The sequence below is a fragment of the Plasmodium inui genome (assembly GCF_000524495.1).
Source record: "Plasmodium inui San Antonio 1 unplaced genomic scaffold supercont1.7, whole genome shotgun sequence".
NCBI classification, from domain to species: Eukaryota; Apicomplexa; class Aconoidasida; order Haemosporida; family Plasmodiidae; genus Plasmodium; species Plasmodium inui.
In genome coordinates, this window is record NW_008481841.1 from 538,552 (window position 1) to 550,154 (window position 11,603).

Here is an 11,603-nt window from a genome sequence, read left to right on the forward strand (position 1 = left end):
TTCTTTTTCTTCTTTCACCCTACAACGTTAAGGATGAAGGAAAAGAAGAATTCATGTTTACATAGAGACTAGCACATGTGGAATACGATTCTGTAGTGTGTCTTCCACATGAATATCTGTTTTTGCAGATATGCACCTGTGTATATGAGCAGCCGTTATGAGGATACCGTCGCCATAGTACACAAAGAGGGCTCCCCTTTTGTGCATGACCCCGCAAAATGTGAACATCTTTTTTCTTTGTAGTCCCGGAGCCGGCGAAAGCGCCCTGGAGCCAATCTATATAAAGGACGACGATGGATATGACATTGACACATTTTTAATCCCCGATCACTACAAGGTAATGGAACAATTATGATGGAGTAGGGCAATCATTTTGGTGGAGACTCGCAATCGGTGTGACCCCAACGCACGTCGCAGGAAATTGCCATTTTCGCCCCAGTGTGATGCGTATGTGTAGAGTGCAACACATATCTGACGTTCCCCATTCTCGCAGAGCTACATCACGAAGGTGCTAATCCCCAATGGAGTTTTAAAAAATCGAATAGAGAAGCTCGCATTTGACATCAAAAGAGTTTACAGAAATGAAGAGTTTCACGTTATCTGTTTACTAAAAGGATCAAGGGGGTTCTTCAGTGCGCTGCTGAAATATCTGAACAGGATTCATAACTACAGCTCCACTGAGTCACCAAAGCATTTATATGTAGAGCATTATGTACGTATTAAGTCGTACTGTAATGATCAGTCCTTAGACCGTATCGAAATTGTTAGCGAAGATTTATCCTGCCTAAAGGATAAACACGTTTTAATTGTTGAAGATATTATCGACACAGGAAAAACGTTGTCCAAGTTTTGTGAATATTTAAAAAAGTTTGAGGTGAAAACAATTGCCATTACATGTTTGTTCATTAAGAGAACTCCTCTTTGGAACGGCTTTAAGGCTGACTTTGTTGGTTTTTCAATTCCAGATTCCTTCGTCGTTGGCTACAGCTTAGATTACAATGAAAAATTTCGAGACCTAGACCATTTGTGTTTGGTGAATGACGAAGGCATAAAGAAATTCCGCACTACCCCTCCCACTTCTTGAGCGAGGTTTGTAGGAACAAATAATGCGTGGTGCGGAGGAGATCATAGGAGCATTTTTGCCCAGCCCTTCGTGGAAATGGGCCACTCCGACACGCGGTTCTTCGTCACGGTTGATACGCGGCTGCTATATGCTGCTGTCACGTGCGCACCTCGAACTTTATGGCGAAACATATGTCAACGAAGATGTCTAATGGGGAAATAATTTGTGCTCCTTTTTCTTTACACCCCATCCCCCCTTTTCAACCATTTTTAACGAGTCATATATGACACGAATGGAAGAAGTGCAGCATCGTTTATAAATTTAAACCCCTCCAAAAAAAAAAAAAGAAAAATTGACAAAAAAGTGGTACCACGAAAGTGGTACTTTATTCCACGTAAAATGAAAATTGGCTCTCCAGACTGAGGCGAAAGTTTCATTTGTAAAGCTGTTCGCATAGCAAATGTATCCTCTGCCTTTTAACTAAAAAACGTGGAACGCATATTTTTATTCCTATCTTTATTTTCCTCTGACTTCATGAGCTCCATGCGAGCTGCGTGTGTGTGCCTCTTCATTTCATATATGCCCCCCGCGCAAAAAAAAAAAAAAGAAAACTGCACAAGTATGGAAGTGCACATATATATGTCATATGTATATGTTTGGATAGCTATATATCCACTCAAGTGCATCCTTCCACATAAACGTGGCAAAGGTGAACCGCGTTGACATCTCTGTGCAGCGTATGTGCCTCTATACTTATGTGAACCTTGAACTGTCAAGCGTGAACCTGCTCACTTGTGGAAGGAGAAGAAATGAAAAAAAAGCTTTTAATTTATACCGTCCCCGTTTTTCATTCCATGACGTATGCTCTATTTATTTTACCCCTTTCCACCTGGATGCCTCTTTTCCCCCCTTTTCTGCGCCCATCTTATAAAAGACACGTGAGTTAGACCGTCACAAATTTAAGCTTCATGTGCAGCAAAGAGCAACATTTAAGTAGCGTATGGCAGGGTTGTAAAAGCGCCCATTAAAGGAAGTTTTCCACTTTGCCACTTTTATTCCTATCCTATGCTGTTCTTTTTTTTTTTTTTCCCATTGGAAAATCACGACATGGAAAAGAGGTATAAAAAAAGGAGGCGTTGCATCAATGTATAAGCCACTCCCTCTTGAATGAGTCCTTGTCCGAAATGTTGTGTCAACCTTTGCAAGAGACGCAAGTGTCAGGAAAAAAGTCCAGGTGTGAATGTTTTCCCCTGCTTATCTGTGTGGTTAAAAATTGGTAATGTTCGTCCGACCGGCCTCTTCAGGGAAGTTCTCCTCCACTTTCCATTTTATGTACATGTTGAAGAAGGGGATATAATGGAGGAGGGTCGAGGAAAAAAACGAAAGAGGCCAATAAATTCTTACAAAATAAGGTTTTATATTTTAAAACAATCTTCGTTTAAATTCACGTTGGGGCCTACTTTTACAAACATATGTAGTTTCACTAAGTTGCGTGAGGATGTACACTGAAGAGGAACGTCGACAATGGGAACACCCGTCTCGCAAGTCTTTGCAAAAATGTGCGCCCTGTTAAATTTGTCCCGACGCTGTTCCAGGTTTGTTCCGACGTTGTATTAAATTTGTTCCAACTCAGCGCCAGGTTTGTTCCTCCCTGCGATGAACCAAAGAATCGTGGTTGCCAATAATCAAAATATTACCGCGAGTAAAAATATCCTGCGTTCCAGAAAGCGGTGTACAAATGAGAACTGAAGTTCACTTGAAAGGTCTACAGAATAGTCAGAAGGAACTTCCCAAAATTGCATTTATGGTTTGAAGCGACAAAAGGGGGATATATACACCACTGGCAAAATTTTGTTGCAACTCGTGAAAGGGTGTAAAACAGCAGTCGTCTCGTACGCAGGTGTTCCATCGGCGCAAAGCACAGATAGGTGTAGCTACATAGATAGCTAGTGCGTATATTTTTGTATATACTTATATATGCACGGCGCGGATCGTTTTCCTCCTCCTAATTTGAAAATAAAAGGGAAGAAACAATCGCTACGCGTAAACGAAGGGAACGCCGCGTTACATCGGCCGTCAACGTTCAGCACGCCATACAAGGGGCACTCAAAAAAGAAACTGACGCTCCAAAGAATTAAATATAGCAGATTCGTATATGATAATATTGTTAATGTAGCTGTTTAGAAAAAGGTACTTACGACGTGTATGTATTTCGTGTTGAAGTTTTCTTTGAACAGATTTTTTTTTTTTTTTTTTACTTGATTAACGAAGCCAAATTGGAAAACATAGGGAGTTGCGTTTTGTGAAATATAAGAAATGTACAAGCGGCGCGAATAAACAATTTTACAGAATAAAAAAAAAATAAATAAATAAATCAGGATGTTTTAAGGGGTTAATATTTCCTTTCTTTTTTTTTTGAAAATTCGACACATTTTAATGTATGGAGAATATGCGCTTCTTTAAGTTGGCCGGACGTTTCCCCATTTAACGAGGTACAGCGAGCGACTGGAGCATTGCTCGTGGGTCATCATAATCTAAACAACCGCTTAAGGGTGTACGTCTGCACATACATACAAGCGTTAGCCGCTGTCACAGGCCAAGGACAAAACGGGAAATTCGGAAAGCGTAGGTAGTCACTGTACAAAAGGCACCTTGCACACAGGTACAGTCTCGGACGTACGTATATCCATACAGACGTGCAACTGTCTTCTTGCGGAGGGCAGTTCCATATAATGAATTGAGAAGAACCATTCACAAATATGAACACGGAGAAAAATGTCGCTGCACAAGGAAATCTGTAAATACCTGGCACGGTCAAGCTCGAAACCGCTGAACAAATTGGAGTTCGAACCAACCAAGCGGAAAACGGGGGCCTTGTCCCAGATCTTTAAGAAAGTCTTTTTTCCGTACTACTTTAAATTTATCCGGGCGCCCTATGAAAGGTGGCAATTCTGTGCCATGACAAAATTCTTGAGGGAACACGGTAAGGCCCCATGGCGCTAAGTTTCTCGATGTCGTCGTGAAATGACGCGTTACGGTTCACACGACGATACGCAGCTAGAATGACCGCAGGGACATGACGAATGGGAGAACGGCCCTCCAGCTGTGCGGCACACTGGATATACTTTGCACACGCGGTAGCTGCGAATAACGTAATCTGTCCTGACCGTAATGGTAACGTCTATTTATTAATTATCATTTGATATTTTATTTTTATTTTTTATTTATTTTCTCTTTTTTACGTGGACCCCGCGCAGGACTCATGTACAGCGACAAAGACCCCGTCATTGAGAGAGCCATCTCGCTTCTCCCGAAGGATATTCAAATAAAACGTTACAGGAGAATGTTAAGAGGAACGCACATCAATTTTTTAAGACTTTATCTGCACCCCTCAGAGCAGAACTATGACCCTTATATTCCCTACCTTGCTCCATATATCGAAGAGGCAAAATTCCAGCTGCAAGAAGAGGAAGAATTACTGGGTTATCATCCCTACGACAGGAGACTATATACTGGTGGAACAACTGGTTTTGGTGACTTAGAGCCAGGAATGCATTTCCTCGTTTCGATTCCGAACCTTTACGGAGCGGCCATACCGCACAGCCTTAAGAAGAAGTAGACCAAGGGGAGTCACACCACTTCTCCCCATATGTTACCTGTTAATGCTTACGTGGTGATTTGTTAAGCGGTCCATACAGAGTAATAACTCAGTGGGCACTTCCTCCACGGATGCGTAGTGGGTATCATTCCGCCAAAAGATGGAAACATGGGAGACGTTATTTCCTTGAGGGGCTCATGCACATATTACCCATCATCCACAAAGACATCACCACGTGGAGACGCAACAAACGGACAACAAAAAAAGTGTTTGCCTTAATTTGAAAATATCCGCAGCGCCTTCATATATGTCATCATAAGGGACTGTTAAAAATGTTACTTTTTTTTTTTTTTAACAAATAAAAAATTTAAGCAAACTGTGTGGGGCGATATTTCTATACATAGCTGCACAGAAACATGTACCGTTAACATGTTACCGTGTAACAACGGTGGTATGCACCAACGTTACACTTGGCGGAATTTTTTTTTTTTCAAAAAAAAGGAAACTAATGGTTAACGTTTATTCAAATTTGGAACTCACCATCTGCTGTTCTTCCCAAACTGACAAAAAAATAAAAAAAAAAATAAAAACATTCTCGAGTGATAAAAATATATGTGCAATTTACAGCAACGCGGCCAGAAGGTGAGTTTTTTTTTAAAGCTGCGTAAACCGCTGTTATGTGAGGTTGGCAAATGGTTAAACGGGAAAAGAGGCAATGAAGTAACAAACGGGTGCGACAAGAAGGAAGCGGAAAAAAGAAAGCGGAAAAAAGGAAGCGGAAAAAACCTATCGATGAATGCCTAAATGAAGGGAACTTGCCCTACTTCGTCGCCGATAACGGACGATGCAAACTATTTATCCCTGGGTGTAGACCAATTTGCTCATCTTTGAATTTAAGACAATCATTGTCATGGTTAATTTTTCGAGCGAAAAAAATATATTTTGGCATTCGGAAGCGATGTCCTTTATGTACACGTTTTTCGATTCCACCTTTATGTACTGAGACGACAATTTACTGTCCGGGATGAATTCCAGAATTTTCATGATATGTGAGCAGGCGATTTTGAGGAAGCTCGACGCTTTTTCCTGCGAAGTGGGAAGATAAGTGGGAATATAAGTAGAAACATAGGTGGGAACATAAGTGGGTCGATTCGGGGGGTACACATGGCAAAAAAGTATGCCATTGTCAGATTAAGCGATCAACGGATGTCTATTTGTTCGTCACTTCTGTTTTTTTTTTTTTTTTTTTTTTTTTCTGCTCTCGCATAGCGTCTATGTACACACATGTGCATGTACATTTGGTCGCCTTCTTCCATGGCGTCCCCACGCTGTCTCTTAGTGCGCATATAACACCTCCTATAGGGAGCCCATTCTGTGCGTAGTAAAAAGCGCTCCTTTGGGGGAGGGCACTTTTACCACCGCTTGGCTGTCAAAAGTGGAGAACTTACCAGAGAATTATTTGTTGACAGAATTTCATTTGTCAGTGTTTTATAGGAAGGAATAAAATGGCCATCTTTGCCATGGGTCCCATACTCTAACAAGTTTTCTTTATTAATTTTTTTTTCTGGTGGTACTGTTTCATTTTTATTTGGGATATTACTTTGGCTACTAGCTTCGCTATTAACTTGGCCATTAGCTTTGTCATTAGGTTGGTCATTAGTTTGGTCATTTTTTTTCTCATTTGCGTTGTTTTCTTCGTTCTTTTTTTCCTTTCCATTGGTATTCTCTTGGTTTTTTTTTTCGTTGCCATTGCTATTATCTTCATTCTTCTTTTCATTACCGTTGCTGTTTTCGGCGCCTTCTTTTTCCTTGTTCGCCTTGTTGGTGTCGTTTTCGTTGGCAGCCTTCTCGTCGTTGGCCGTCCGCAAGGAGAGGAAGCTGTACTGGTCCACGTCGTCATTGGTCAATTTATTTTCTCGCATTCTGTTGCCATTTTTCTTTCGCTTAGAGTTGGCGAATTTTGATGCCCTCGTATTTTCGGCCCATATTTTGAAGGAGCAGATAAGGAAAAGTAAAAGTAGTTTTTTCATCGTCTTGGGGGGGATCTCTGCGTTTAGGGGGTGGTGGCATATCTGTGCGATGGTGAGGTAGCAAGCGCGCACGTAAGGCGAACATATAATATGCCTACGCGTGCAATCGTGCAAGCGTTCGTCCACTTGTGTCCAATGCTTTCCATTCCTTTCTCAGTCGTCCTCACCGCTTAACCCGCGCGACCGAGTGTCAGTCCCGTTGTGCAATTTCAAGGGGGTACGCTTCGCGTTCGCGTTACACGTCTATTTTCCTCTTTTGGCTAGGCGTGTGCGCTGCATCAATTTGTTGTGCAAATATTTTTTGTTATGTAGAACTTTTTGCTATTCACTCTCGCTTTGTTTTTTTTTCGAGAAATTTACATCTTAACGAATAATTCTGTTTTATTTTATTTTTTTACTTTTTACTTTACTCATTTTGCACACAATTTTCTGTCTTCACTTTTTTGTAATTGTAACACGCGGCAGAGGGGAAAGGCAACCGAGTTACACAACTTTTTTTTTTCTTTTTCTGTCAGCCTTTCCGTTTGTTCGCTTTGTTGCGTTTTTTTTTTTTTTTTCTTTCATTTATTTAAAAGTGTTCCAACTAGACAATCTGTATACTCGACCGCATGTGAGGAAGAAATTTAAACATTCATGCTGTAGTATGCGTTTTAAGAAATTAACAAAAAAAAAAAAAAAAAAAAAAAAATGTGAATCTTTTAAAGTGTAACTGTTCCGTTGTGTTTTTTTTTTTTTTTTTTTTTTTTTTTTTTTTTATTTTATTTTATTCTTTTTTTAATTTTCCTTTTTATGAGTTTTTTCTTTTTTTCTGGTGTGTATAGTGGCCATTTTCCCATTCTATTCGTTCGTTCGACCAATGCTGTAAGTCGGTGCATTTTTTTTTTTTCTTTTTTTGACGTATGCGAGTCTGTTATGGTGGTTTTCACCCTCCAGGGGGTGTATCCTCCTGCAGGTGGAATGATGAAAGCGCGAACTGGTTCTGAAACGCAACAATGAAATGAGGCAATGGAGCAGTGAGGGGCAAGTAAGGGCGAGAGAAAAGCAGGAGAAGAACACTCCGCGAATGACCTATCCAACAGGGTGAGTGCCAAATGTGGCTCTCATTTCTTCTACAGCGCTGAAAAAAAAAAAAAAAAAAGAAAAACACTCCTTTGTTCACCTGCAGTTGACGATACATTTGATTCGAATTATATTCTGGCGAAAGAGAGGGAGTTCATTCCATCTCTACGTTTTCTACACATGCATCAGTACGCGCCGCGAGGGGGGAAGCAGTGAACAAATGCATACCACTTACTAGCCGTTTCGACTCAGAAAGGTCAGAAGCTGACATTGACATTGCCCTAGTTTTGCTTCCCCTTCGTTCGCATAGAGGCAAAATACAACAGAGGTAGGGCAAGTTAAGCATAGGACCATTCGACATGGGAAGTGAGCCGGTGCCTATTGCACACTGATTTGAGCGTCCCCAGATCGCGGGCGAGAGAGTTGAAGCTGAAATTTTTGACCTCCCACGGAGGGGAAAGGGGGTCAGTAGGGGGGTACACACTGCTCCACGCTGCGATCCGTTAATTGTAACCCACCAAGTGTACCCATCTACCTGTAACTCGTTAAGTGTAAGCCGCTGCGAACCGCCATATGCTAACCGCCTACCCTGATGAGCTGCATGAACAACTTCCAGAGGGTCCTGTACGCCTCGCGCTTCATGCGGGTGTTCGGGAAATTCAAGCGGGCGCAGCTGAGAGAGAAGCCGCATAGGAAAATAGGCCCCTTCAGTAACCCAGTGAAAAGATTAGCCAGGCTAAAGGAGAAGGAGAGGCTGTTCTGCGACTTGGGTACGCCCCGCATGATTCCAAGAGTCAAAGGAGGCGGAAGGGAAAAAATCCTGGAAGTAATCAAAGCACCCAAAGTGAGTAAAGAAGTCTTGGACAGACGACTAGAATTTTTACTCTCCAATGAAAGTGTATATCAGCAAATGTACAATAAAATGTATAATGGGATTACTCCTTACCAGTGTGAGCTGTTCATGTGGGAAAGGCAAATGAGAGATCTGAGGAAGATTTATAGGGCACAGTATCTGCACAAATTAAGTGAGGTGACAAGTGAAGAACAAGAGAAACAATTAAAGCTAATTTTGCAGACGAAGGAAGATAAAAGAAGACGTAGAGAATTAATAAGGGAACGAGTACTGGAAGATAAAAAAAGAAAAGCCATCTTGAAAGACCGTTTATCTTTGGAAAAAAAAGTCACACAATCTATTCTATTTAAAAGGCAGTCAAATAGAAAAATGAATAATATTTATTGGCTATCGAAACTGCAAAGGAAGAGTGAGTACGCAGATGCCGACGACTTTAAGGACAAAATAGAGAGAAGCGGTGCAGGTGACGCAAGGGGGGGAAGTACTGGACGGGGAGAATACAATGCAGATGGAAAACTCACTGGAAGTACCATTCGAATGAGCAGCGGAGATGAAGACACCCTGTTCAATCGTAACATCTCCACGAGTGCCTTGTACAAAGATCTAGGATACGAAACAAGAGACGAAAAAAGTGAAAATACAAAAATTTTTCAAGTGGACAAGGTATACAGGAAATTACTTGAAGAATCATTCGAGTTTTTGGATGAAGATGAAGAGAAATATGGCCAAATGAACCATCTACAAAATGAGGAAAATGTAACTCATAAGGAAAGAGCGCATATTTTATACTCCTCCTTTACCGACGAGGAAAAGATCAAACTGTTGGACGATAAAATAGCAATACTTTCGAAAAAAATTGAAGAACAATCGTATGCCAAAGGTCTGGACAACAACAACATTATGTTTTACATTCAGCTGCGAGATAAGTTGGAGGCTTCGAAACAGGCCTTCTTAGAAACGAGCTACTTGAAAAAGGTGAAAAAAGAAGATTAGCCACGTGGGTGGAGGCCCTACTCTCTGGCTCACAGTTGTCTGTAGAGAGTTTTCTCACGCCGAGCCATGCTACAAGCAATATTTCACCAAGTGTATGCCACGCAAATCCGACACGACAAACATGCACATCTGTTTACGCGCATAAGTTGTTGCCTATAGCCGTTTTGGTAATACCGTTCACCATTTTGCGGGTTAAGACACTTCAGGCGACAACTTTTTTACGAAGCCACGCCATTTTATCCCTTTTTTTAAGTAAAAGTGTCTACATATATCCTGCTTTTTCTTATTTAATCGTATGATATTTTATGTAGCGTATTGCCATCCTTAACAGTAATTTTCTCTTTTTTTTCTTAAATACGAACTGTGCATCCTGCACGTAGTGGTGACAACAAGGTTTAATTTTTTTTGCCCATTGGTAGAAGTGCGCATTTGTAAGAAATGTACTGCATTCTGCCCGAAAAAGGCTGTGCTGCTTCCACCCTTTAGAAGGGAATTCCATTGTGGGGTGGGTTGGAGAAAGTAAATAAACACTAGACCGTCATCATTTTGGCGTTTTGATGAAGTGTTATTCCTTACGCCTTAGATATATGTCCTTTTGTGAGGTGACATTTTTAGCAGCTTCGGATCCGAATTGGGGGAAATCCATTCTGTCGCTATGTCTATTTGTTATTTTTTACTTGGGGGGGGTTACCCCAGTTCGGGTGAAAATGTCTTCTCAATTGTACCGATTGCGTGAGGATCGGTTGTCCCCCCTGTGTCTATGCTACTTATCAGGGTGTTTACCCCTTTTCCCTATGTAACACTTCAAACTGAATGACGCATCATCAAAAAGGCATTATTGGACAGGGTGGCAAAAATTTGGAGCGTCGACCCTCCCCTTATCCAATCATTAAGAAGTGTTAATAGTTATCCCATTATGCACCAAAAAAAAAGGAAAAAAAAAAAATGATCTCTTTAAAATGATTTCCCTGCGTATTTAAAAATTAAAGAAAAAGCAAATCTTGTGAGCTACGGTTTGGGTTCACGTGATGCTTCCCACCAAAAAGAAAAAAAAAACAAAGAGCAATTAATAAAACGGAAATGTCCTCTAGACGGAGAAAAACTTATAAAACGAACAAACTTATCGGGAAAAAAAAAAAAAAAACAGAAAAAAAAAATCATCAAACTGTTGGGTGTTACTTTTTTATAAGAAATTAAAAATAGTAAAAAAAAATGACACTGATATACTTGTCAAAAGAGCAAATCAGACACACAAACGGAAAAGACAAACACCCACGGATGCGACGTGAACTTGAATGCTTAAAAGATGGAACGATGGAAACAGGGTGACATATGCCCCTGTGTAGAGGTCCAAACTAAAGACGAATCTGCACATGTGTCTGAGGTCATGTAAATATTTCTATGCCCACTGACACGAATCGATCGGCCATTTACAAAAATAAAGGATTGACACGAATGAACAGTTATGTGAGCATCTGTGTGCTTCGTGATTTTAACAGACGGGTTGAACGTTGTACGTTAAAAAAAAAAAGGCCCTATTTTCTCTTCTTCTTTTTAGCTGTTTTGGTGTTTATTAAATCAATCAAATTGACGTGAACCGAGCCAGAACCAATGGACAACTTCTCCTCCTTCTTTTTCCCCATTTCTGATTTAATATCACCCGCATCGCTTTTCTGTTTCGCTATTTCAAGAAAACTTCTCTTCGGAATGTGACAGACGTTTGGATCGGCTGCGTTGACCAATTCGGCGTTGTCCCAGTTTACGGGGGGGTAATTTTTTGACCCATATTTTGATTCCCCTCTTGGACCATTTGGTTCCCTTTTTCGACCATTTGGTCCACTTTTTAGCCTATCTTTTGTCCCGCCTCCTGTCCTATTTTCCCCCGTTTGGTCATCCCAATTTACATTCGGGAAAAGCTCCTCTACAAACGCATGTTCGTTTTGTTTTACTACGGAGTCGTCCTGCAGTGCCCCGTGAAGATATTTCTCTTCGTCCAACAGGTTTGGA

General features: G+C 40.9%; 5 protein-coding genes across 5 annotated transcripts in view; 3 read left to right on the plus strand and 2 right to left on the minus strand.

Moving 5' to 3' along the window:
* Nucleotides 1-205: 205 nt before the first annotated feature.
* On the plus strand, nucleotides 206-1,084 carry C922_02149 (hypoxanthine-guanine-xanthine phosphoribosyltransferase; the record flags this gene model as incomplete). The annotated part of the gene is made up of 2 exons (XM_008817748.1): nucleotides 206-337; nucleotides 494-1,084. 2 exons carry the CDS (start codon nucleotides 206-208, stop codon nucleotides 1,082-1,084), a joined length of 723 nt encoding a protein of 240 aa, XP_008815970.1.
* A 2,754-nt stretch (nucleotides 1,085-3,838) lies between these two features.
* C922_02150 (ubiquinol-cytochrome c reductase subunit 7) lies at nucleotides 3,839-4,682 on the plus strand (the record flags this gene model as incomplete). The annotated part of the gene is made up of 2 exons (XM_008817749.1): nucleotides 3,839-4,046; nucleotides 4,321-4,682. The coding sequence occupies 2 exons, from the start codon at nucleotides 3,839-3,841 to the stop codon at nucleotides 4,680-4,682; spliced, it is 570 nt and encodes a 189-aa protein (XP_008815971.1).
* An 834-nt stretch (nucleotides 4,683-5,516) lies between these two features.
* On the minus strand, nucleotides 5,517-6,691 carry C922_02151 (hypothetical protein; the record flags this gene model as incomplete). The annotated part of the gene is made up of 2 exons (XM_008817750.1): nucleotides 5,517-5,747; nucleotides 6,110-6,691. 2 exons carry the CDS (start codon nucleotides 6,689-6,691, stop codon nucleotides 5,517-5,519), a joined length of 813 nt encoding a protein of 270 aa, XP_008815972.1.
* A 1,651-nt stretch (nucleotides 6,692-8,342) lies between these two features.
* On the plus strand, nucleotides 8,343-9,596 carry C922_02152 (hypothetical protein; the record flags this gene model as incomplete). The annotated part of the gene is made up of 1 exon (XM_008817751.1): nucleotides 8,343-9,596. The coding sequence occupies one exon, from the start codon at nucleotides 8,343-8,345 to the stop codon at nucleotides 9,594-9,596; it is 1,254 nt and encodes a 417-aa protein (XP_008815973.1).
* Nucleotides 9,597-11,131: 1,535 nt separating this feature from the next.
* Nucleotides 11,132-11,603, minus strand: part of C922_02153 (hypothetical protein) — a gene marked incomplete at both ends in the record, with an annotated part of 4,162 nt that continues 3,690 nt past the window's right edge. Inside the window, one exon of the mRNA XM_008817752.1 lies at nucleotides 11,132-11,583. Coding sequence (XP_008815974.1) covers nucleotides 11,132-11,583 — 452 coding nt within the window. The remainder of the gene's footprint in view (nucleotides 11,584-11,603) is intronic.